This window comes from Anomaloglossus baeobatrachus, chromosome 6 (assembly GCF_048569485.1).
Source record: "Anomaloglossus baeobatrachus isolate aAnoBae1 chromosome 6, aAnoBae1.hap1, whole genome shotgun sequence".
NCBI classification, from domain to species: Eukaryota; Metazoa; Chordata; class Amphibia; order Anura; family Aromobatidae; genus Anomaloglossus; species Anomaloglossus baeobatrachus.
This window is the reverse complement of record NC_134358.1, coordinates 129074031-129099563: the sequence shown is the minus strand read 5'-3', so window position 1 is coordinate 129099563 and position 25533 is coordinate 129074031. Positions and strand designations below refer to the sequence as shown.

The window sequence follows — 25533 nt, the reverse complement described above, 5'->3', positions numbered from 1 at the left end:
CCTAGGTAGGTGGTCTGAATGGAAGGTTTCCGGGTTGGTCTATGTCCAGGAGGACATATACTAATGTACTGTGTGTGGTGTGTACAATAGGATAAAGAGTTGCACATTAGTCACAATATATATGGGAATGATGAAAAGCAAAACTGCTATGGGAATACTAGACTGAAAAATACAATGAACTATCTGAAAAAGGGAAAAACGTGAGAATGGAATATGCATAACTGCTAAGAATAATAGGAATATGAGATGTTTAGCCATTGTATTGATCAATGCAAAAGAGCTCCAAAACCAACGCCAAGGTAATAGAGATTACCTTGGCGTTGGTTTTTGGGCTCTTTTGCATTGATCAATACAATGGCTAAACATCTTATATTCCTATTATTCTTCGCAGTTATGCATACTCCATTCTCATGTTTTTCACTTTTTCAGATAGTTCATTATATTTGTCAGTCTAGTATTCCCGTAGCAGTTCTGCTTTTCATTATTCCCCTATACATTGTGACTTGTGTGCAAATCTTTATCCTATTGTACAGTTATGTTTTTGAGTCTTGCACCCTGTTCACACCATTGGTGTTCCTGACATACATTCTTTAGTGTGTGGCGTGTATACTCAGTTCTAGACATAAACAGATGAGTTATTAGTATTAGATGATGTCCGTGTTTATTCGCACGCTGGTTACACAACCACCTTTACACCATATGGACACATGTGACTTGTCACACTGCTCATATTCTGTCACCACAATCGCTGTCTAAGCAATCTCCGAAATAGCAAACATCTAAGCTTACAGCCCATGTACTGAACAACAAGAGCTCTTCAGCTTCAGTGCAATGTGTCATGGACGGCCGAGAATCAAACTTGCACATTGTGTACTGGTTCCACAGTGTGACACTTCGGCATTGTTCTGGCGTTTGTGTCACAAGCCGCAACAATGGCCCCATTACTATGTAACATTAAGAAACAAAGCTGACATTTGTCAGGAAGCCGGGTAGTGAGAATATGGCACATACAGGGAGTATCATAAACCATTGAAGGTGCCAGAAGATGTCACTAGACTCTCCCCTCCTCTGTTATCTCCAAAAAGTGCAGCTATGATTACTCACTGTCACTTTAAAGTGAACCTGTCAACATGTTTTTACATATGGAAGTACTGGTATGTCTGTGTAGGCAATTGTCCCCAAATAGATACCTTTTTTGTAGAGATTCATTATGACAGTGGTGAGAAATCTAGAGCAGAAATCCTATGTAATTAGCCATGCTGGAAGAGCACGGACTCAAAAGAGGGTTCTTGTGGTTTCAATGGGGAGAGTGAAGTAGTGTCCAGTTACGCTGCAGCGTTACAGAATGGCTGGTAACGTTTCCTGGTCATCCGTCGTCTAATAGCCGTCTTACACTGGCAGACCTCGTCTCAGATGTGTGCTGAACGACCTATAACAGGCTGCCATTCTTCTCGGCAGTGCAGTTTCCCTTGTTCATCGGTGATCCGCATCCTGTTTATGGCGCATTTACATTGAATTCCCAGGGACGCTCTTTTTGCAATAGTTAATGTAAACTGGTTGCCAACATAGATGAACCCGCAAAACGCTCATTCATTGGGTGAAATGATTTTTAAGCAACGTGTCATCCTGTTTTAACAGGATGTTGTTGTTCTTGGCAACCCATGTACACCTAGTGATCTTTTACATTGTTTCGCTCTGCAGGTTAGTGTCACCAATAGTCACCAATCTTGTAAGTGGACCCTAAAGCCGGCCATACATATTAGATGGCTGTTGGCCGAACGATTGGCTTGTGGCCCAGACTTTTCTATAAGAGAGCCGGAAAGATAGAGCGATCATCAGTCCAAATTCTTACTTGTCCGATCAACATCTTCTCCAACAATTGGTATTTCATACACAAGAAAGGAGGCTTTAGATGGCACTATTACCGTAAAATGTTTGTTCCACTTCAGGCTGCGGCTTTTACCTGGGAAAACGGAAAGATCAGGCGTTTATTTCTACATTGCCAGCACCTCATCTCCCCTGATGCCATCTTTTAATGGGAGGGTCCAGAGGCCCCATACACATTACATGGCTGGGGTTAAGAGAACTTCAATGTAAGTGGGTCTTGAGTAAGGGTACTTTCACACTTGCGTTTTTTTCCTTCCGTCACAATCCACCCTTTTGGAAAACAGCGGAATCCGTTTACAGATTCCACTATTTCCCATAGACTTGTATGGATGACGGATTGTGCCAAAAGTAGCTGCGTTGCTTCCGCTGGCTGACGCTGCGTTGCTTCCGCCGAGCGGAAGCAACGCTGAATGTAACGTTAATTGCTTGCGTTAAAATGACGCCAAGCAGCGGATTCCGTTGCTTCCGTTAAAATTTATAATGGCTCCCTATGGTAGCGGATTCCGTTGCAAAGTGCTTTACAATGGAATCCGCCGCTGGATTCCGCTAATTTCTACTGAGCATGCCCAGAATGAAAAAAATAAAAAAACGGAGCCGACGCATTCTGTTAGACGGACGCCTAACGGACGCCAAACGGATGCAACGGGTCCGTTATTTCACAGGAATCAGCTAACGGATTCCTGTGAAATAATGGATCCGTTGCATCCGTTGACAACACAAAAATAACGGATGCGTCAAAACGACGCAGCAACGGACCCAGTGGTTTCAACCCAACAAAAGTGTGAAAGTACAGTATGACACCACAGCGCTCCAGAGACAGGTGGCAAACCCCTGGAGACTGTGCCGTGTCATTCTGCCTGTGATTGAGCAGAGGTCCTGATGACTCCTGGGCAGAAAAAGAAAACAAATGAATAATGCACCCTGGTGTCATAAGAAGTGTACGGTTTGGGCCAGAGTTCGTTTTTAACATGATCTCTATAGTCTTCGCTGCATCATTTTGTTAATAACAGTTTACTTATTGTGTAAATGGAAGAATTACCGTGTTTTTCGGACCATAAGATGCACTTTTTTTCCCCCAAATGTTGGGGGAAAGTGGGGGGGGTGCGTCTTATGGTCTGAATATAGGGCTGCGGGGAATGAGGGTGCTGCGGTGGAGCGGGTCATCGGCGGCATGAGCAGGCTGTAGCAGCCTGCCGTGACCATGTGGACCCGCTCATTTAATATGCCCGCCCATCATCTCTCAGTGCTGAAGCCGGCACTGACAGGTGGGTGGGTTGATGGGCGAGGGATAAACAGCCTGCCCGCATGATCACCCCTGGCAACTGTAGCCTGGAGTGATAATGTGTGGCTGTATTCACTGCCCCCCGAACATCATCAGTGCGGGGGGCAGTGAATCAGTACACATTAATTGCTCACCGTTCCCCTGCAGCATCACGATCTCCTCCTGTCTGTGCCGCTCAGCTGACTTGCGTGGAGACTAGCGGCGCGCACAGCGATGACGTCATTGCTGTGCGCACGTGTCCACACACAGCCGCCGGCACAGACAGGAGGAGATTGTTGCAGGGGAACGGGGACGGCTCCACTCAGCGGCGCTGCCGCTGACATAGACGGTAAGAGGAGAGGTGCTGCAGGGAGTGAGGTGAGGTAAGGTGAGTATGAACGTTTATTTATTTTTTTTATGTGCCACAGGATGCGGCCATACACCAGGATGATGGGGGTATAAGAGCAGGATAGGGGTTTATGAGCAGTATGGGGAGTATATGAGCAGCATGGGGAGTATATGAGCAGCATGGGGAGTATATGAGCAGCATGGGGAGTATATGAGCAGCATGGGGAGTATATGAGCAGCATGGGGAGTATATGAGCAGCATGGGGAGTATATGAGCAGCATGGGGAGTATATGAGCAGCATGGGGAGTATATGAGCAGCATGGGGAGTATATGAGCAGCATGGGGAGTATATGAGCTGCATGGGGAGTATATGAGCTGCATGGGGAGTATATGAGCTGCATGGGGAGTATATGAGCTGCATGGGGAGTATATGAGCTGCATGGGGAGTATATGAGCTGCATGGGGAGTATATGAGCTGCATGGGGAGTATATGAGCTGCATGGGGAGTATATGAGCTGCATGGGGAGTATATGAGCTGCATGGGGAGTATATGAGCTGCATGGGGAGTATATGAGCTGCATGGGGAGTATATGAGCTGCATGGGGAGTATATGAGCAGCATGGGGAGTATATGAGCAGCATGGGGAGTATATGAGCAGCATGGGGAGTATATGAGCAGGACATTACCCCATCCATAACATTGTCAGGAGCAGATCCTCGCCCCATAAGTGTGTCATGACCACATTTTTTGCTTAAAATTTTATTTTCCTATTTTCCTTTTCTTATAGTCCGAAAAATACGGTAACTGCTAATCCTTAGATTGGTGCTTCTTGTGATGTGTAACCTCTTGTTTCTGTCTTGGTGTCAGGTGTTGGGAAGTCATGTCTACTCCTGCAGTTCACAGACAAGAGGTTCCAGCCAGTCCACGACCTGACAATTGGTAAGTGAACTGCAAAGATGGGGAGAATGGGGATAGCATCGCTTAATATTCATCATTTAGCCCCTTGTAATACAGATATAGACATATACTTGTTTGTTGTCAGGTATGGGAGGTGGTAAATCGTGAATCAAAACCTTTCTGCACTGGCACTAGCTAACAACGATTAATTGCTGGGATTTACTGTCATTTACTGAATATTTTTTGGTTTGACCCTACTTTTTTTCACAGGTATGCAAAATTTGGGTTTATGAACAATTTTTAAAATCCAGTGACTGATTCTTACGTTTTCTTATGTTCTGATTTATAAGAACACTTCTTCTTTTTTTTTTAACCATCACGTTATGATTGTGCACTAAACGCCTGTAAAATTACGATCAAGTGAAATGAATACGAAATCTTCATTGTTGCCAAAGATGCACAAAATATTATATATAAAAATTTATTGAACATTCATTCTGAAACTTTATAGGAAATTAATTCTTGCGCCTTTTCCTTTTAGGCTGATTTCACACATCCGTTTTTCGCTGTCAGGCACGATCCAGCGAAAAATGGATGGATGTGTCGGATCCGACGAAAAAACGTATCCGTTGCATCAGTTTTTTCCATGCGTTCCTTCCGTATTTTGACGGATCCGTTGTGATATTGAGCATGCTCAGTTCAAAAAACCGGATCGTCATATGCCGGATGACGACTGATTCGGTGCCCATAGGCTTCCATTATATAACATGCCGGACAGCGTTTTTTTGCCGGAGACAAAAAACGTTACATGCTGCTTCTATTCCGGCAGCCGGACGAAGAAATTTCGCCAGATCCGGCGGACACCGCATGAAACGCAAGGCAGTCTAGCGCTAATACAAGTCAATGGGGAATAAAACTGATCCAGCGCCAGATCTGTTTTATCCACATTTTGCCGGATTGTGCCTGATGGCAAAAAACGGATGTATGAAAGCAGCCTAAGGCCCTGTGCGCACTTGCCGGATTTTCCCGCGGATTTGCTGCATGTTTCGCTGCAGAAAATGTTCACAACATCTCTGCAGTGATTCACCAGCAAATCCTATGGGGAAAAAAAATGCTGTGCGCACTATGCGGATTTTGACAGCTGCATGTTTTGCTGCGGAATTCCCGCAGCAAAAACAATTGCACGTCACTTCTTTTCCGCAGGTAGCTGCGGGATTGCACTCCATTGACTGTAATGTAATCGTGAAATGCCGCAGGGAATAACACAGGTAGCAAATTCTGTGCGGTTCATTGCGTTTTCCTGCGTTATTCCCTGCAGTATTTTGCGTATATCGGGACATAATGTTCATCACTGCCTGCGTTTTGCAGGGAAGTGATGTCATTATGAAAGGAAGAGTAAGCGGAGCAGAGTGTAAACACACATATCACACGCACAGACACAGACATAGAGAATACACATAGAAATCAAATGTACATATTAAAAAAAAAAAAAAACGTGGGCTCTGCTGTATTTTTACCGTCCAGCCAAGGTAAACACACAGCGGCAGCCCGATATTCTCAGGCTGGGGAGGGCGAGGGCCAGGGTTAATGCCCCCCTAATCCAGCAGCCGAGAATATCAGCCCGCAGCTGCCCCGGGATTGTCGCATCCATTATGCGACAGTCCCGAAGTGTTCCCGGCTCTTCCCGATTGCCGTGATGCGGTGGCAATTCAGGGTAATAACGAGTTAGTGGCAGCGGATCGCCGTCACCAAGTCCAGGCTTATTCATGGCAGCGTCTATGAGACAGCTTCCATGATTAACCTGTAAGTAAAGTGAAAAAACACACACACACCGAAAAATCCTTTATTTTAAATAAAACAAAAAAGCCCTCTCTTTCACCACTTTATTACACCCCTCCAACACACAGCTCCGACGTAATCCATCGAGGTCCCACGACACTTGCATCCAGCCGCGACTGACACACTGTACTGAATGCAGCCTTGTAACGAGACTGTAGAGGGGTAACTACAGGGCATTTCTCACGGTCGGAAATGTGAACACACTACCGCTCGGGAGAACGGCAGTGTTACATCACAGGGACTCTATCTATTGATTATCTATCTATCTATCTATCCATTATCTATCTATCTCAGAAGGAAATTCCTTTTTTTTTTTTTTTTTTTTTCTTCAATGTGCTTTATTGCATTGAATGCATTAAAACACATTACCAACCTGCGGAAAAAACGCAACAAAACGCATGCGGATTTCAGTGCGGGTTTTTTACGTTTTTTTTTTTCCATGGGTGTGGAAATCTTTCAGTGCCTGCGGAATTTCGTGCGCACAAGGCCTAAAGCTGGGTTCACACACGACAGCGACATCGCTGTTACGTCACCATTTCCTGTGACGTAACAGCGCCCTTAGATGATCACTAGTAAGCTGTCAAACATGTAATTTTAAGCAGCGACGGAGCAGCGATCCATAGCGACCTTGACGGTCGTTGTGCGGTGTCACACACATCGCTATGCGACGACTCAGACCTTGATAGAGGCGTGGTGTTTACCCCTAGACATGTTTTGCGTTGTCTCTTTTCACGCCCCTCGGTTCCGATTGGTGATCGCTACAGCGGCGCCTGATTGGGTGACCGTGCCAAACAAAGGAAGACGCAGTAGTGCTTTCATTCATTCTACCTGAGCTTTTTCAACACGCAGTTTGAATCTACTACGTGGAACAAAGAATGGAAATTAAAGAATTAAATCACTGTAACGCCTTCAGCAAGGTACCCAATCGGAACGCTGTTGTAACCACCAATCGGAGTCGTGGGGGCGTTGCAAAATACACCGCAAAAACACGCCCTTGTCCTGCCTTCAGTCTTAAGTCACTGCCTTCAGCGTCGTCGCGACCATTGCTGCTGCGGTGTCAAACACAAGGATGCTGAGCTTATCATCATGGTGCAGCAGGATAGCAGCGATCAAAAAATAACCTGGAACATTCAGGAGCGAGCAGCGATTTCACAGCAGGGGTCTGATCGTTGTTATGTGTCACACACAGCGACGTCGCTGTTGAGGTCGCTGCTACGTCACAGAAAATGGTGACGTAGCAGCGACGTCGTTGTCGCTATGTGTGACATCACATTAAAGGGGTGGTACACCCATATTTTTTATTGTCTAGATCGATATTATATTGAGAAACAATGTTTCTCTCAAATACCTTGTGTTGTCAATAGTGCCTGTGAGAGGCGCTATTGCAGACCGCTGCTCCCCGTCCAGTGACGTACCCGTCCAATGCTGCCTCGTCACATCCGTGCAGCCGGCTACATTCTGAGCCCATCTGCTCCCTGCTCCTCCTCCCTCCTCCCTCACAGCAGGTCTCTTGCTTGCAGCGTTCTGCGAGGAGGGAGGGGGGAGCAGGAGACGCGCCGTGCTGTGCTAGGAGGGAGGGGGGAGCAGGAGACGCGCCGTGCTAGGAGGGAGGAGGGAGCAAATGGGCTGTGACAGCAGTGAAACACCGCTCACAGCTCAGAGTCTGGAAGACTGTAGCCGGCTGCACGGATGTGACGTGGCAGCATTGGACGGGTACATCACTGGACAGGGAGCAGCGGTCTGCAATAGCGCCTCTCACAGGCACTATTGACAACACAAGGTATTTGAGAGAAACATTGTTTCTCAATATAATATCGATCTAGACAATAAAAAATATGGGTGAACCACCCCTTTAACTCACATCAGCGTTTTTTTGCCTTGGGGCAAAAAAACGCAAACTGCATGTGACTGGATCCTGTTGAATTTGAGTTGTACACATGCAAACGCAAGTATTATTTACTAGATCCTTTGACTTGCAGTTTGAGTCATGTGGTCGGGAATGAGCTGAATGAAGCTGGGCGAGCATTAAAGTCATGTGATCAGGAGTGAGCTGAATCTAGCATGACAGGGTGGATGCAGCTCTGGACGAAAGAGAGTGTGTGTGTGTGTGTGTTTGTGTGTGACACACACTCAGACACACACACACTCACACACACTGGGTGTGTCTGTGTGTGTCTGTGTGTGTCTGTGTGTGTCTGTGTGTGTCTGTGTGTGTCTGTGTTTCTGAGTGTGTCTGAGTGAGTGTGTGTGTGGCTGAGTGTGTGTGTGGCTGAGTGTGTGTGTGGCTGAGTGTGTGTGTGGCTGAGTGTGTGTGTGGCTGAGTGTGTGTGTGGCTGAGTGTGTGTGTGGCTGAGTGTGTGTGTGGCTGAGTGTGTGTGTGGCTGAGTGTGTGTGTGGCTGAGTGTGTGTGTGGCTGAGTGTGTGTGTGGCTGAGTGTGTGTGTGGCTGAGTGTGTGTGTGGCTGAGTGTGTGTGTGGCTGAGTGTGTGTGTGGCTGAGTGTGTGTGTGGCTGAGTGTGTGTGTGGCTGAGTGTGTGTGTGGCTGAGTGTGTGTGTGGCTGAGTGTGTGTGTGGCTGAGTGTGTGTGTGGCTGAGTGTGTGTGTGGCTGAGTGTGTGTGTGGCTGAGTGTGTGTGTGGCTGAGTGTGTGTGTGGCTGAGTGTGTGTGTGGCTGAGTGTGTGTGTGGCTGAGTGTGTGTGTGGCTGAGTGTGTGTGTGGCTGAGTGTGTGTGTGGCTGAGTGTGTGTGTGGCTGAGTGTGTGTGTGGCTGAGTGTGTGTGTGGCTGAGTGTGTGTGTGGCTGAGTGTGTGTGTGGCTGAGTGTGTGTGTGGCTGAGTGTGTGTGTGGCTGAGTGTGTGTGTGGCTGAGTGTGTGTGTGGCTGAGTGTGTGTGTGGCTGAGTGTGTGTGTGTGGCTGAGTGTGTGTGTGTGGCTGAGTGTGTGTGTGTGGCTGAGTGTGTGTGTGTGGCTGAGTGTGTGTGTGTGGCTGAGTGTGTGTGTGTGGCTGAGTGTGTGTGTGTGGCTGTGTGTGTGTGGCTGAGTGTGTGTGTGTGGCTGAGTGTGTGTGTGTGGCTGAGTGTGTGTGTGTGGCTGAGTGTGTGTGTGTGGCTGAGTGTGTGTGTGTGGCTGAGTGTGTGTGTGTGGCTGAGTGTGTGTGTGTGGCTGAGTGTGTGTGTGTGGCTGAGTGTGTGTGTGGCTGAGTGTGTGTGTGTGGCTGAGTGTGTGTGTGGCTGAGTGTGTGTGTGGCTGAGTGTGTGTGTGGCTGAGTGTGTGTGTGGCTGAGTGTGTGTGTGGCTGAGTGTGTGTGTGGCTGAGTGTGTGTGTGTGGCTGTGTGTGTGTGTGTGTGGCTGTGTGTGTGTGTGTGTGGCTGTGTGTGTGTGTGTGTGGCTGCGTGTGTGTGTGTGTGGCTGCGTGTGTGTGTGTGTGGCTGCGTGTGTGTGGCTGAGTGTGCGTGGCTGTGGCTGTGTGTGCGTGGCTGTGTGTGTGTGCGTGGCTGAGTGTGTGTGTGTGTGGCTGAGTGTGTGTGTGTGTGGCTGAGTGTGTGTGTGTGTGGCTGAGTGTGTGTGTGGCTGAGTGTGTGTGTGGCTGAGTGTGTGTGTGTGGCTGAGTGTGTGTGTGGCTGTGTGTGTGTGTGTGGCTGTGTGTGTGTGTGTGGCTGTGTGTGTGTGTGTGTGGCTGAGTGTGTGTGTGTGTGGCTGAGTGTGTGTGTGTGTGGCTGAGTGTGTGTGTGTGTGGCTGAGTGTGTGTGTGTGTGGCTGAGTGTGTGTGTGTGTGGCTGAGTGTGTGTGTGTTTCTGAGCGTGTGTGGCTGTGTCTGAATGTGTGTGTGTGGCTGAGTGTGCGTGTGTGTGGCTGAGTGTGCGTGTGTGTGGCTGAGTGTGCGTGTGTGTGGCTGAGTGTGTGCGTGTGTGTGGCTGAGTGTGTGCGTGTGTGTGGCTGAGTGTGTGCGTGTGTGTGGCTGAGTGTGCGTGTGTGTGGCTGAGTGTGTGCGTGTGTGTGGCTGAGTGTGTGCGTGTGTGTGTGGCTGAGTGTGTGCGTGTGTGTGTGGCTGAGTGTGTGCGTGTGTGTGTGGCTGAGTGTGTGTGTGTGGCTGAGTGTGTGTGTGTGTGTGGCTGAGTGTGTGTGTGTGGCTGTGTGTGTGTGTGTGTGTGTGTGTGTGTGTCTGGGTGTGTCTGTGTGTGTGTGTGTGTGTGTGTGGCTGAGTGTGTGTGTGTGGCTGAGTGTGTGTGTGTGGCTGAGTGTGTGTGTGTGGCTGAGTGTGTGTGTGTGTGGCTGAGTGTGTGTGTGTGTGGCTGAGTGTGTGTGTGTGTGGCTGAGTGTGTGTGTGTGGCTGAGTTTGTGTGGCTGAGTGTGTGTGTGTGTGTGTGTGTGTGTGGCTGAGTGTGTGTGTGTGTGTGTGGCTGAGTTTGTGTGGCTGAGTGTGTGTGTGTGTGTGTGTGGCTGAGTGTGTGTGTGTGTGTGTGGCTGAGTTTGTGTGGCTGAGTGTGTGTGTGTGTGGCTGAGTGTGTGTGTGTGTGTGTGTGTGTGTGTGTGGCTGAGTGTGTGTGTGTGTGTGTGGCTGAGTGTGTGTGTGTGGCTGAGTGTGTGTGTGTGTGTGTGGCTGAGTGTGTGTGTGTGGCTGAGTGTGTGTGTGTGTGTGTGTGGCTGAGTGTGTGTGTGTGTGTGTGGCTGAGTGTGTGTGTGTGTGTGGCTGAGTGTGTGTGTGTGTGGCTGAGTGTGTGTGTGTGTGGCTGAGTGTGTGTGTGTGTGTGTGTGTGGCTGAGTGTGTGTGTGTGTGTGTGTGTGTGGCTGAGTGTGTGTGTGTGTGTGGCTGAGTGTGTGTGTGTGTGTGTGTGTGTGTGTGTGTGTGGCTGAGTGTGTGTGTGTGGCTGAGTGTGTGTGTGTGTGGCTGAGTGTGTGTGTGTGTGGCTGAGTGTGTGTGTGTGTGGCTGAGTGTGTGTGTGTGTGGCTGAGTGTGTGTGTGTGGCTGAGTGTGTGTGTGTGGCTGAGTGTGTGTGTGTGGCTGAGTGTGTGTGTGGCTGAGTGTGTGTGTGGCTGAGTGTGTGTGTGTGGCTGAGTGTGTGTGTGTGGCTGAGTGTGTGTGTGTGGCTGAGTGTGTGTGTGTGGCTGAGTGTGTGTGTGTGTGTGGCTGAGTGTGTGTGTGTGGCTGAGTGTGTGTGTGTGTGTGTGGCTGAGTGTGTGTGTGTGTGTGTGGCTGAGTGTGTGTGTGTGTGTGTGGCTGAGTGTGTGTGTGTGTGTGTGGCTGAGTGTGTGTGTGTGTGTGTGGCTGAGTGTGTGTGTGTGTGTGGCTGAGTGTGTGGCTGAGTGTGTGTGTGTGTGGCTGAGTGTGTGTGTGTGTGGCTGAGTGTGTGTGTGTGTGGCTGAGTGTGTGTGTGTGTGGCTGAGTGTGTGTGTGTGTGGCTGAGTGTGTGTGTGTGTGGCTGAGTGTGTGTGTGTGGCTGAGTGTGTGTGGCTGAGTGTGTGTGGCTGAGTGTGTGTGTGGCTGAGTGTGTGTGTGGCTGTGTGTGTGTGTGGCTGTGTGTGTGTGTGGCTGTGTGTGTGTGTGGCTGAGTGAGTGTGTGTTTCTGAGCGTGTGTGGCTGTGTCTGAATGTGTGTGTGTGTGTCTGGGTGTGGCTGAGTGTGTGTGTGTGGCTGAGTGTGTGTGTGTGGCTGAGTGTGTGTGTGGCTGAGTGTGTGTGTGTGGCTGAGTGTGTGTGTGTGGCTGAGTGTGTGTGTGTGGCTGAGTGTGTGTGTGTGGCTGAGTGTGTGTGTGTGTGTGGCTGAGTGTGTGTGTGTGGCTGAGTGTGTGTGTGTGGCTGAGTGTGTGTGTGTGTGTGGCTGAGTGTGTGTGTGTGGCTGAGTGTGTGTGTGTGTGTGTGGCTGAGTGTGTGTGTGTGTGTGTGGCTGAGTGTGTGTGTGTGTGGCTGAGTGTGTGTGTGTGTGTGGCTGAGTGTGTGTGTGGCTGAGTGTGTGTGTGTGTGTGTGTGGCTGAGTGTGTGTGTGTGTGTGGCTGAGTGTGTGGCTGAGTGTGTGTGTGTGTGGCTGAGTGTGTGTGTGTGTGGCTGAGTGTGTGTGTGTGTGGCTGAGTGTGTGTGTGTGTGGCTGAGTGTGTGTGTGTGTGGCTGAGTGTGTGTGTGTGTGGCTGAGTGTGTGTGTGTGGCTGAGTGTGTGTGGCTGAGTGTGTGTGTGGCTGAGTGTGTGTGTGGCTGTGTGTGTGTGTGGCTGTGTGTGTGTGTGGCTGAGTGAGTGTGTGTTTCTGAGCGTGTGTGGCTGTGTCTGAATGTGTGTGTGTGTGTCTGGGTGTGGCTGAGTGTGTGTGTGTGTGTGTGTGTGTGTGTGTGGCTGAGTGTGTTTGTGTGTGTGTGGCTGTGTGTGTGTGTGTGTGGCTGTGTGTGTGTGGCTGCGTGTGTGTGTGTGTGGCTGCGTGTGTGTGTGTGTGGCTGCGTGTGTGTGTGTGTGGCTGCGTGTGTGTGTGTGTGGCTGTGTGTGTGTGTGGCTGAGTGAGTGTGTGCTTCTGAGCGTGTGTGGCTGTGTCTGAATGTGTGTGTGTGTCTGGGTGTGTCTGAGTGAGTGTGTGTGTGTGTGTGTGTGGCTGAGTGTGTGTGTGTGTGGCTGTGTGTGTTTGTGTGTGTGTGGCTGTGTGTGTGTGTGTGGCTGTGTGTGTGTGGCTGAGTGTGTGTGTGTGGCTGAGTGTGTGTGTGTGTGGCTGTGTGTGTGTGTGGCTGTGTGTGTGTGGCTGAGTGTGTGTGTGGCTGTGTGTGTGTGTGGCTGTGTGTGTGTGTGTGGCTGAGTGTGTGTGTGTGGCTGAGTGTGTGTGTGTGGCTGAGTGTGTGTGTGTGGCTGAGTGTGTGTGTGTGGCTGAGTGTGTGTGTGTGGCTGAGTGTGTGTGTGTGTGGCTGAGTGTGTGTGTGTGGCTGAGTGTGTGTGTGTGGCTGAGTGTGCGTGTGTGTGGCTGAGTGTGCGTGTGTGTGGCTGAGTGTGCGTGTGTGTGGCTGAGTGTGCGTGTGTGTGGCTGAGTGTGCGTGTGTGTGGCTGAGTGTGCGTGTGTGTGGCTGAGTGTGCGTGTGTGGCTGAGTGTGCGTGTGTGGCTGCGTGTGTGTGTGTGTGTGGCTGAGTGTGTGTGTGTGTGTGGCTGAGTTTGTGTGTGTGGCTGAGTTTGTGTGTGTGTGGCTGAGTGTGTGTGTGTGGCTGAGTGTGTGTGTGTGGCTGAGTGTGTGTGTGTGTGTGGCTGAGTGTGTGTGTGTGGCTGAGTGTGTGTGTGTGTGGCTGAGTGTGTGTGTGTGTGGCTGAGTGTGTGTGTGTGTGGCTGAGTGTGTGTGTGTGTGGCTGAGTGTGTGTGTGTGGCTGAGTGTGTGTGTGTGTGGCTGAGTGTGTGTGTGTGTGGCTGAGTGTGTGTGTGTGTGGCTGAGTGTGTGTGTGTGTGGCTGAGTGTGTGTGTGTGTGGCTGAGTGTGTGTGTGTGTGGCTGAGTGTGTGTGTGTGTGGCTGAGTGTGTGTGTGTGTGGCTGAGTGTGTGTGTGTGTGGCTGAGTGTGTGTGTGTGTGGCTGAGTGTGTGTGTGTGGCTGAGTGTGTGTGTGGCTGAGTGTGTGTGTGGCTGTGTGTGTGTGTGGCTGAGTGAGTGTGTGTTTCTGAGCGTGTGTGGCTGTGTCTGAATGTGTGTGTGTGTGTCTGGGTGTGTCTGAGTGAGTGTGTGTGTGGCTGAGTGTGTGTGTGTGTGTGTGTGTGTGTGTGTGGCTGAGTGTGTGTGTGTGTGGCTGAGTGTGTTTGTGTGTGTGTGGCTGTGTGTGTGTGTGTGTGGCTGTGTGTGTGTGGCTGAGTGTGTGTGTGTGGCTGAGTGTGTGTGTGTGGCTGCGTGTGTGTGTGTGTGGCTGCGTGTGTGTGTGTGTGGCTGCGTGTGTGTGGCTGCGTGTGTGTGTGTGTGGCTGCGTGTGTGTGTGTGTGGCTGTGTGTGTGTGTGGCTGAGTGAGTGTGTGCTTCTGAGCGTGTGTGGCTGTGTCTGAATGTGTGTGTGTGTCTGGGTGTGTCTGAGTGAGTGTGTGTGTGTGTGTGTGTGTGGCTGAGTGTGTGTGTGTGTGGCTGTGTGTGTTTGTGTGTGTGTGGCTGTGTGTGTGTGTGTGGCTGTGTGTGTGTGGCTGAGTGTGTGTGTGTGTGGCTGAGTGTGTGTGTGTGGCTGAGTGTGTGTGTGTGTGGCTGTGTGTGTGTGTGGCTGTGTGTGTGTGTGGCTGTGTGTGTGTGGCTGAGTGTGTGTGTGTGGCTGTGTGTGTGTGTGGCTGAGTGTGTGTGTGTGGCTGAGTGTGTGTGTGTGGCTGAGTGTGTGTGTGTGTGGCTGAGTGTGTGTGTGTGGCTGAGTGTGTGTGTGTGGCTGAGTGTGCGTGTGTGTGGCTGAGTGTGCGTGTGTGTGGCTGAGTGTGCGTGTGTGTGGCTGAGTGTGCGTGTGTGTGGCTGAGTGTGCGTGTGTGTGGCTGAGTGTGCGTGTGTGTGGCTGAGTGTGCGTGTGTGGCTGAGTGTGCGTGTGTGGCTGCGTGTGTGTGTGTGTGGCTGAGTGTGTGTGTGTGTGTGGCTGAGTGTGTGTGTGGCTGAGTTTGTGTGTGTGGCTGAGTTTGTGTGTGTGTGGCTGAGTGTGTGTGTGTGGCTGAGTGTGTGTGTGTGGCTGAGTGTGTGTGTGTGTGTGGCTGAGTGTGTGTGTGTGGCTGAGTGTGTGTGTGTGTGGCTGAGTGTGTGTGTGTGTGGCTGAGTGTGTGTGTGTGTGGCTGAGTGTGTGTGTGTGTGGCTGAGTGTGTGTGTGTGTGGCTGAGTGTGTGTGTGTGTGGCTGAGTGTGTGTGTGTGTGGCTGAGTGTGTGTGTGTGTGGCTGAGTGTGTGTGTGTGTGGCTGAGTGTGTGTGTGTGTGGCTGAGTGTGTGTGTGTGTGGCTGAGTGTGTGTGTGTGTGGCTGAGTGTGTGTGTGTGGCTGAGTGTGTGTGTGTGTGGCTGAGTGTGTGTGTGTGTGTGGCTGTGTGTGTGTGTGGCTGTGTGTGTGTGTGTGTGTGTGTGTGGCTGAGTGAGTGTGTGTGTGTGTGTGGCTGAGTGAGTGTGTGTTTCTGAGCGTGTGTGGCTGTGTCTGAATGTGTGTGTGTGTGTGTCTGGGTGTGTCTGAGTGAGTGTGTGTGTGGCTGAGTGTGTGTGTGTGTGTGTGTGTGTGTGTGTGGCTGAGTGTGTGTGTGTGTGTGTGTGTGTGTGGCTGTGTGTGTGTGTGTGGCTGTGTGTGTGTGGCTGTGTGTGTGTGGCTGAGTGTGTGTGTGTGTGTGTGTGTGGCTGTGTGTGTGTGTGTGGCTGTGTGTGTGTGGCTGTGTGTGTGTGGCTGAGTGTGTGTGTGTGGCTGTGTGTGTGTGGCTGAGTGTGTGTGTGTGGCTGAGTGTGTGTGTGGCTGCGTGTGTGTGTGGCTGCGTGTGTGTGTGTGTGGCTGCGTGTGTGTGTGTGTGGCTGCGTGTGTGTGTGTGTGTGGCTGCGTGTGTGTGTGTGTGGCTGTGTGTGTGTGTGGCTGAGTGAGTGTGTGCTTCTGAGCGTGTGTGGCTGTGTCTGAATGTGTGTGTGTGTCTGGGTGTGTCTGAGTGAGTGTGTGTGTGGCTGAGTGTGTGTGTGTGTGTGTGTGTGTGTGTGTGTGGCTGAGTGTGTGTGTGTGTGTGGCTGAGTGTGTTTGTGTGTGTGTGGCTGTGTGTGTGTGTGTGGCTGAGTGTGTGTGTGTGGCTGAGTGTGTGTGTGTGGCTGAGTGTGTGTGTGGCTGAGTGTGTGTGTGTGGCTGAGTGTGTGTGTGTGGCTGAGTGTGTGTGTGTGGCTGAGTGTGTGTGTGTGGCTGAGTGTGTGTGTGTGGCTGAGTGTGTGTGTGTGGCTGAGTGTGTGTGTGTGGCTGAGTGTGTGTGTGTGTGGCTGCGTGTGTGTGTGTGTGGCTGCGTGTGTGTGTGTGTGGCTGAGTGTGTGTGTGTGTGTGGCTGAGTGTGTGTGTGTGGCTGAGTGTGTGTGTGGCTGCGTGTGTGTGTGTGTGGCTGAGTGTGTGTGTGTGTGTGTGGCTGAGTGTGTGTGTGTGGCTGAGTTTGTGTGTGTGGCTGAGTTTGTGTGTGTGGCTGAGTTTGTGTGTGTGGCTGAGTTTGTGTGTGTGTGGCTGAGTGTGTGTGTGTGTGGCTGTGTGTGTGTGTGTGGCTGTGTGTGTGTGTGTGTGTGTGTGTGGCTGAGTGTGTGTGTGTGGCTGAGTGTGTGTGTGTGGCTGAGTGTGTGTGTGTGACTGAGTGTGTGTGTGTGTGGCTGAGTGTGTGTGTGTGGCTGAGTGTGTGTGTGTGGCTGAGTGTGTGTGTGTGGCTGAGTGTGTGTGTGTGTGGCTGAGTGTGTGTGTGTGTGGCTGAGTGTGTGTGTGTGTGGCTGAGTGTGTGTGTGTGTGGCTGAGTGTGTGTGTGTGTGGCTGAGTGTGTGTGTGTGTGGCTGAGTGTGTGTGTGTGTGTGTGTGGCTGAGTGTGCGTGTGTGTGGCTGAGTGTGCGTGTGTGTGGCTGAGTGTGCGTGTGTGTGGCTGAGTGTGCGTGTGTGTGGCTGAGTGTGCGTGTGTGTGGCTGAGTGTGTGTGTGTGGCTGCGTGTGTGTGTGTGTGGCTGCGTGTGTGTGTGTGTGGCTGAGTGTGTGTGTGTGGCTGAGTGTGTGTGTGTGGCTGAGTTTGTGTGTGTGGCTGAGTTTGTGTGTGTGGCTGAGTTTGTGTGTGTGTGGCTGAGTTTGTGTGTGTGTGGCTGAGTGTGTGTGTGTGGCTGAGTGTGTGTGGCTGAGTGTGTGTGTGTGGGGCTGAGTGTGTGTGTGTGTGTGTGGCTGAGTGTGTGTGTGTGTGGCTGAGTGTGTGTGTGTGTGTGGCTGAGTGTGTGTGTGTGGCTGAGTGTGTGTGTGTGTGGCTGAGTGTGTGTGTGTGTGGCTGAGTGTGTGTGTGTGTGGCTGAGTGTGTGTGTGTGTGGCTGAGTGTGTGTGTGTGTGGCTGAGTGTGTGTGTGGGTGTGGCTGAGTGTGTGTGTGGGTGTGGCTGAGTGTGTGTGTGGGTGTGGCTGAGTGTGTGTGTGGGTGTGGCTGAGTGTGTGTGTGGCTGAGTGTGTGTGTGTGGCTTAGTGTGTGTGTGTGTGGCTGAGTGTGTGTGGCTGAGTGTGTGTGTGTGTGGCTGAGTGTGTGTGTGTGGCTGAGTGTGTGTGTGTGGCTGAGTGTGTGTGTGTGTGGCTGAGTGTGTGTGGCTGAGTGTGTGTGTGTGTGGCTGAGTGTGTGTGTGTGTGGCTGAGTGTGTGTGGCTGAGTGTGTGTGTGTGTGTGGCTGAGTGTGTGTGTGTGTGTGGCTGAGTGTGTGTGTGTGTGGCTGAGTGTGTGTGTGTGTGGCTGAGTGTGTGTGTGTGGCTGAGTGTGTGTGTGTGTGGCTGAGTGTGTGTGTGTGGCTGAGTGTGTGTGTGGCTGAGTGTGTGTGTGTGGCTGAGTGTGTGTGTGTGTGGCTGAGTGTGTGTGTGTGTGGCTGAGTGTGTGTGTGTGTGTGGCTGAGTGTGTGTGTGGCTGAGTGTGTGTGTGGCTGAGTGTGTGTGTGTGTGGCTGAGTGTGTGTGTGTGTGGCTGAGTGTGTGTGTGTGTGGCTGAGTGTGTGTGTGTGTGTGGCTGAGTGTGTGTGTGTGTGTGTGGCTGAGTGTGTGTGTGTGTGGCTGAGTGTGTGTGTGTGTGGCTGAGTGTGTGTGTGTGTGGCTGAGTGTGTGTGTGTGTGGCTGAGTGTGTGTGTGGCTGAGTGTGTGTGTGTGTGTGGCTGAGTGTGTGTGTGTGTGTGGCTGAGTGTGTGTGTGTGGCTGAGTGTGTGTGTGTGGCTGTGTGTGTGTGTGTGGCTGAGTGTGTGTGTGTGGCTGAGTGTGTGTGTGTGGCTGAGTGTGTGTGTGTGTGGCTGAGTGTGTGTGTGTGGCTGAGTGTGTGTGTGTGGCTGAGTGTGTGTGTGTGTGGCTGAGTGTGTGTGTGTGTGGCTGAGTGTGTGTGTGTGTGGCTGAGTGTGTGTGTGTGTGGCTGAGTGTGTGTGTGGCTGAGTGTGTGTGTGTGTGTGGCTGAGTGTGTGTGTGTGTGTGGCTGAGTGTGTGTGTGTGGCTGAGTGTGTGTGTGTGGCTGTGTGTGTGTGTGTGGCTGAGTGTGTGTGTGTGGCTGAGTGTGTGTGTGTGGCTGAGTGTGTGTGTGTGTGGCTGAGTGTGTGTGTGTGGCTGAGTGTGTGTGTGTGTGGCTGAGTGTGTGTGTGTGGCTGAGTGTGTGTGTGTGGCTGAGTGTGTGTGTGTGTGGCTGAGTGTGTGTGTGTGTGGCTGAGTGTGTGTGTGTGTGGCTGAGTGTGTGTGTGTGTGGCTGAGTGTGTGTGTGTGTGGCTGAGTGTGTGTGTGTGTGGCTGAGTGTGTGTGTGTGTGGCTGAGTGTGTGTGTGGCTGAGTGTGTGTGTGGCTGAGTGTGTGTGTGTGTGTGGCTGAGTGTGTGTGGCTGGCTGAGTGTGTGTGTGGCTGGCTGAGTGTGTGTGTGGCTGGCTGAGTGTGTGTGTGTGTGTGTGGCTGAGTGTGTGTGTGTGTGTGGCTGTGTGTGTGTGTGGCTGTGTGTGTGTGTGTGGCTGTGTGTGTGTGTGTGTGTGTGTGGCTGAGTGTGTGTGTGTGTGGCTGTGTGTGTGTGTGTGTGTGTGGCTGTGTGTGTGTGTGGCTGAGTGTGTGTGTGTGTGTGTGTGGCTGAGTGTGTGTGTGGCTGAGTGTGTGGCTGAGTGTGTGTGTGGCTGAGTGTGTGTGTGTGTGGCTGAGTGTGTGTGTGTGTGGCTGAGTGTGTGTGTGTGTGGCTGTGTGTGTGTGTGTGTGGCTGTGTGTGTGTGGCTGAGTGTGTGTGGCTGAGTGTGTGTGTGTGTGTGTGGCTGAGTGTGTGTGTGTGTGTGTGGCTGTGTGTGTGTGTGGCTGTGTGTGTGTGTGTGTGGCTGTGTGTGTGTGTGTGGCTGTGTGTGTGTGTGTGGCTGTGTGTGTGTGTGTGGCTGAGTGTGTGTGTGTGTGGCTGAGTGTGTGTGTGTGGCTGAGTGTGTGTGTGTGGCTGAGTGTGTGTGTGTGTGGCTGAGTGTGTGTGTGGCTGAGTGTGTGTGTGGCTGAGTGTGTGTGTGTGGCTGAGTGTGTGTGTGTGGCTGAGTGTGTGTGTGTGGCTGAGTGTGTGTGTGTGGCTGAGTGTGTGTGTGTGGCTGAGTGTGTGTGTGTGGCTGAGTGTGTGTGGCTGTGTGTGTGGCTGTGTGTGTGTGTGTGTGTGTGTGGCTGTGTGTGTGTGTGTGTGTGGCTGTGTGTGGCTGAGTGTGTGTGTGTGTGGCTGTGTGTGTGGCTGTGTGTGTGGCTGAGTGTGTGTGTGTGTGGCTGAGTGTGTGTGTGTGTGTGGCTGAGTGTGTGTGTGTGTGTGGCTGAGTGTGTGTGTGTGTGGCTGAGTGTGTGTGTGTGTGGCTGAGTGTGTGTGTGTGTGGCTGAGTGTGTGTGTGTGTGTGGCTGAGTGTGCGTGTGTGTGGCTGAGTGTGTGTGTGTGGCTGAGTGTGTGTGTGTGGCTGCGTGTGTGTGTGTGTGGCTGCGTGTGTGTGTGTGTGTGTGGCTGAGTGTGTGTGTGTGTGGCTGAGTGTGTGTGTGTGGCTGCGTGTGTGTGTGTGTGGCTGAGTGTGTGTGTGTGGCTGAGTGTGTGTGTGTGGCTGAGTGTGTGTGTGTGGCTGAGTGTGTGTGTGTGGCTGAGTGTGTGTGTGTGGCTGAGTGTGTGTGTGTGGCTGAGTGTGTGTGTGGCTGAGTGTGTGTGTGTGGCTGAGTGTGTGTGTGTGGCTGGCTGAGTGTGTGTGTGGCTGGCTGAGTGTGTGTGTGGCTGGCTGAGTGTGTGTGTGGCTGGCTGAGTGTGTGTGTGGCTGGCTGAGTGTGTGTGTGGCTGGCTGAGTGTGTGTGTGTGTGGCTGAGTGTGTGTGTGTGGCTGAGTGTGTGTGTGTGTGTGTGGCTGAGTGTGTGTGTGTGTGGCTGTGTGTGTGTGTGTGGCTGTGTGTGTGTGTGTGTGTGGCTGAGTGTGTGTGTGTGGCTGAGTGTGTGTGTGTGGCTGAGTGTGTGTGTGTGGCTGAGTGTGTGTGTGGCTGAGTGTGTGTGTGGCTGAGTGTGTGTGTGTGTGTGGCTGAGTGTGTGTGTGTGGCTGAGTGTGTGTGTGTGTGGCTGAGTGTGTGTGTGTGGCTGAGTGTGTGTGTGTGGCTGAGTGTGTGTGTGTGGCTGAGTGTGTGTGTGTGGCTGAGTGTGTGTGTGTGTGTGTGTGGCTGAGTGTGTGTGTGGCTGAGTGTGTGTGTGTGTGTGTGGCTGAGTGTGTGTGTGTGTGTGGCTGAGTGTGTGTGTGTGTGGCTGAGTGTGTGTGTGTGTGTGTGTGGCTGAGTGTGTGTGTGTGTGTGTGGCTGAGTGTGTGTGTGTGTGGCTGAGTGTGTGGCTGAGTGTGTGTGTGTGGCTGAGTGTGTGTGTGTGTGGCTGAGTGTGTGTGTTTCTGAGCGTGTGTGGCTGTGTCTGAATGTGTGTGTGTGTCTGTGTGTGGCTGAGTGTGTGTGTGGCTGAGTGTGTGTGTGTGGCTGAGTGTGTGTGTGTGTGGCTGAGTGTGTGTGTGTGGCTGAGTGTGTGTGTGTGTGGCTGAGTGTGTGTGTGTGGCTGTGTGTGTGTGTGTGGCTGAGTGTGTGTGTGTGTGGCTGAGTGTGTGTGTGTGTGGCTGAGTGTGTGTGTGGCTGAATGTGTGTGTGTGTGGCTGAATGTGTGTGTGTGTGGCTGAGTGTGTGTGTGGCTGGCTGAGTGTGTGTGTGTGGCTGAGTGTGTGTGTGGCTGGCTGAGTGTGTGTGTGGCTGGCTGAGTGTGTGTGTGGCTGGCTGAGTGTGTGTGTGGCTGGCTGAGTGTGTGTGTGGCTGGCTGAGTGTGTGTGTGGCTGGCTGAGTGTGTGTGTGGCTGGCTGAGTGTGTGTGTGTGTGTGGCTTAGTGTGTGTGTGTGTGTGTGTGTGTGTGGCGGACTGTGTGTGTGGCTGAGTAGCTGAGTGTGTGTGTGTGTGTGTGGCTGAGTGTGTGTGTGTGTGGCTGAGTGTGTGTGTTTGCGTGTGGCTGTGTGTGTGGCTGACTGTGTTTGGCGGACCGTGTGTGGCTGAGTAGCTGTGTGTGTGTGTGTGTGTGTGTGTGTGTGTGTGGCTGAGTTAGTGTGTGTGTGTGGCTGAGTGAGTGTGTGTGTTTCTGAGCGTGTGTGGCTGTGTCTGAATGTGTGAGTGTGTGTGTGTGTGTGTGTCTGGGTGTGTCTGAGTGAGTGTGTGTGTGTGTGGCTGACTGTGTTTGGCTGAGTGTGTGTGTGTGTGTGTGTGGCTGAGTGTGTGTGTGTGGCTGACTGTGTTTGGCTGAGTGTGTGTGTGTGTGTGGCTGAGTGTGTGTGGCTGAGTGTGTGGCTGAGTGTGTGTGTGGCTGTGTGGCTGAGGCTGAGTGTGTGTGTTTGGCTGAGTGTGTGTGTTTGGCTGAGTGTGTGTGTTTGGCTGAGTGTGTGTGTTTGGCTGAGTGTGTGTGTGTGGCTGAGTGTGTGTGTGTGTGGCTGAGTGTGTGTGTGTGGCTGAGTGTGTGTGTGTGGCTGTGTGTGTGTGTGTGTGTGTGTGGCTGAGTGTGTGTGTGTGGCTGAGTGTGAGTGTGTGTGGCTGTGTGTGTGTGTGTGGCTGACTGTGTTTGGCTGAGTGTGTGTGTGTGTGGCTGAGTGTGTGTGTGGCTGAGTGTGTGTGGCTGAGTGTGTGTGGCTGAGTGTGTGTGGCTGAGTGTGTGTGGCTGAGTGTGTGTGGCTGTGTGTGTGTGTGTGTGTGGCTGTGTGTGTGTGTGGCGCTGTGTGTGTGTGTGTGTGTGTGTGTGGCTGTGTGTGTGGCTGAGTGTGTGTGTGTGTGGCTGAGTGTGTGTGTGTGTGTGTGGCTGAGTGTGGGTGTGTGTGTGGCTGAGTGTGGGTGTGTGTGTGGCTGAGTGTGTGTGTGTGTGTGTGTGGCTGAGTGTGTTTGTGTGTGTGTGGCTGAGTGTGTGTGTGTGTGGCTGAGTGTGTGTGTGTGTGGCTGAGTGTGTGTGTGTGTGTGGCTGAGTGTGTGTGTGTGTGTGGCTGAGTGTGTGTGTGTGTGTGGCTGTGTGTGTGTGTGGCTGTGTGTGTGTGTGTGTGGCTGAGTGTGTGTGTGTGGCTGAGTGTGTGTGTGTGGCTGAGAGTGTGTGTGTGGCTGAGTGTGTGTGTGTGGCTGAGTGTGTGTGTGTGGCTGAGTGTGTGTGTGGCTGAGTGTGTGTGTGGCTGAGTGTGTGTGTGGCTGAGTGTGTGTGTGTGGCTGAGTGTGTGTGTGTGGCTGAGTGTGTGTGTGTGTGTGGCTGAGTGTGTGTGTGTGTGTGGCTGAGTGTGTGTGTGTGTGTGGCTGAGTGTGTGTGTGTGGCTGAGTGTGTGTGTGTGGCTGAGTGTGTGTGTGTGTGTGGCTGAGTGTGTGTGTGTGTGTGGCTGAGTGTGTGTGTGTGGCTGAGTGTGTGTGTGTGGCTGAGTGTGTGTGTGTGGCTGAGTGTGTGTGTGTGGCTGAGTGTGTGTGTGGCTGAGTGTGTGTGTGTGTGTGTGTGGCTGAGTGTGTGTGTGTGTGTGGCTGAGTGTGTGTGTGTGTGGCTGAGTGTGTGTGTGTGGCTGAGTGTGTGGCTGAGTGTGTGTGTGTGGCTGAGTGTGTGTGTGTGTGGCTGAGTGTGTGTGTGTTTCTGAGCGTGTGTGGCTGTGTCTGAATGTGTGTGTGTGTCTGTGTGTGGCTGAGTGTGTGTGTGGCTGAGTGTGTGTGTGTGGCTGAGTGTGTGTGTGTGGCTGAGTGTGTGTGTGTGTGGCTGAGTGTGTGTGTGTGTGGCTGAGTGTGTGTGTGTGTGGCTGAGTGTGTGTGTGTGTGGCTGAGTGTGTGTGTGTGTGGCTGAGTGTGTGTGTGTGTGGCTGAGTGTGTGTGTGGCTGAATGTGTGTGTGTGTGGCTGAATGTGTGTGTGTGTGGCTGAGTGTGTGTGTGTGGCTGAGTGTGTGTGTGTGGCTGGCTGAGTGTGTGTGTGGCTGGCTGAGTGTGTGTGTGGCTGGCTGAGTGTGTGTGTGGCTGGCTGAGTGTGTGTGTGGCTGGCTGAGTGTGTGTGTGGCTGGCTGAGTGTGTGTGTGGCTGGCTGAGTGTGTGTGTGTGTGTGGCTTAGTGTGTGTGTGTGTGTGTGTGTGTGTGGCGGACTGTGTGTGTGGCTGAGTAGCTGAGTGTGTGTGTGTGTGTGGCTGAGTGTGTGTGTGTGTGTGGCTGAGTGTGTGTGTTTGCGTGTGGCTGTGTGTGTGGCTGACTGTGTTTGGCGGACCGTGTGTGGCTGAGTAGCTGTGTGTGTGTGTGTGTGTGTGTGTGTGTGTGTGTGGCTGAGTTAGTGTGTGTGTGTGGCTGAGTGAGTGTGTGTGTTTCTGAGCGTGTGTGGCTGTGTCTGAATGTGTGAGTGTGTGTGTGTGTGTGTCTGGGTGTGTCTGAGTGAGTGTGTGTGTGTGTGGCTGACTGTGTTTGGCTGAGTGTGTGTGTGTGTGTGGCTGAGTGTGTGTGTGTGGCTGACTGTGTGTGGCTGAGTGTGTGTGGCTGTGTGTGTGGCTGAGTGTGTGTGTGTGTGGCTGTGTGGCTGAGGCTGAGTGTGTGTGTTTGGCTGAGTGTGTGTGTTTGGCTGAGTGTGTGTGTGTGGCTGAGTGTGTGTGTGTGGCTGAGTGTGTGTGTGTGTGGCTGTGTGTGTGTGTGGCTGAGTGTGTGTGTGTGTGGCTGAGTGTGTGTGTGTGTGTGGCTGAGTGTGTGTGTGTGTGTGGCTGAGTGTGTGTGTGTGTGTGGCTGAGTGTGAGTGTGTGTGGCTGTGTGTGTGGCTGACTGTGTTTGGCTGAGTGTGTGTGTGTGTGGCTGAGTGTGTGTGTGGCTGAGTGTGTGTGGCTGAGTGTGTGTGGCTGAGTGTGTGTGGCTGAGTGTGTGTGGCTGAGTGTGTGTGGCTGTGTGTGTGTGTGTGTGTGTGTGTGTGGCTGTGTGTGTGTGTGTGGCTGTGTGTGTGTGTGTGTGTGTGGCTGTGTGTGTGGCTGAGTGTGTGTGTGTGTGGCTGAGTGTGTGTGTGTGTGTGTGGCTGAGTGTGTGTGTGTGTGTGGCTGAGTGTGTGTGTGTGTGGCTGAGTGTGTGTGTGTGTGGCTGAGTGTGTGTGTGTGTGGCTGTGTGTGTGGCTGACTGTGTTTGGCGGACTGTGTGTGTGGCTGAGTAGCTGAGTGTGTGTGTGTGTGTGTGGCTGAGTGTGTGTGTGTGTGGCTGGGTGTGTGTGTGTGTGTGGCTGAGTGTGTGTGTGTGGCTGGTGGCTGACTGTGTTTGGCTGAGTGTGTGTGTGTGGCTGAGTGTGTGTGTGTGGCTGAGTGTGTGTGTGGCTGAGTGTGTGTGTGTGGCTGAGTGTGTGTGTGGCTGAGTGTGTGTGTGGCTGAGTGTGTGTGTGTGTGGCTGACTGTGTTTGGCTGAGTGTGTGTGTGTGGCTGAGTGTGTGTGTGTGGCTGAGTGTGTGTGTGTGTGTGGCTGACTGTGTTTGGCTGAGTGTGTGTGTGTGGCTGAGTGTGTGTGTGTGTGTGTGTGGCTGGGTGTGTGTGTGTGTGGCTGTGTGTGTGTGTGTGTGGCTGTGTGTGTGTGTGTGTGTGGCTGAGTGTGTGTGTGTGTGGCTGAGTGTGTGTGTGTGTGTGTGGCTGAGTGTGTGTGTGTGTGGCTGAGTGTGTGTGTGTGTGGCTGAGTGTGTGTGTGTGGCTGAGTGTGTGTGTGTGTGGCTGAGTGTGTGTGTGTGGCTGAGTGTGTGTGTGTGGCTGAGTGTGTGTGTGGCTGAGTGTGTGTGTGTGTGGCTGACTGTGTTTGGCTGAGTGTGTGTGTGTGGCTGAGTGTGTGTGTGTGGCTGAGTGTGTGTGTGTGGCTGTGTGTGTGTGTGGCTGAGTGTGTGTGTGTGTGGCTGAGTGTGTGTGTGTGTGGCTGAGTGTGTGTGTGTGGCTGAGTGTGTGTGTGGCTGAGTGTGTGTGTGTGGCTGAGTGTGTGTGTGTGGCTGAGTGTGTGTGTGTGTGGCTGAGTGTGTGTGTGTGTGTGGCTGTGTGTGTGTGTGGCTGAGTGTGTGTGTGTGTGGCTGAGTGTGTGTGTGTGTGTGTGTGTGTGGCTGACTGTGTTTGGCTGAGTGTGTGTGTGTGGCTGAGTGTGTGTGTGTGTGTGTGTGGCTGAGTGTGTGTGTGTGTGTGGCTGACTGTGTTTGGCTGAGTGTGTGTGTGTGGCTGAGTGTGTGTGTGTGTGTGGCTGAGTGTGTGTGTGTGTGTGG

The 25533-nt window shown here is 52.3% G+C and overlaps 1 protein-coding gene across 1 annotated transcript in view; it reads left to right on the top strand.

The window, feature by feature from the left end:
- The window catches only part of RAB2A (RAB2A, member RAS oncogene family), a 182562-nt gene that overhangs the window by 23285 nt on the left and 133744 nt on the right, over positions 1-25533 (top strand). Inside the window, exon 2 of the mRNA XM_075353249.1 lies at positions 4365-4436. Within this exon, the coding sequence (XP_075209364.1) occupies positions 4365-4436 (72 nt within the window). The remainder of the gene's footprint in view (positions 1-4364; positions 4437-25533) is intronic.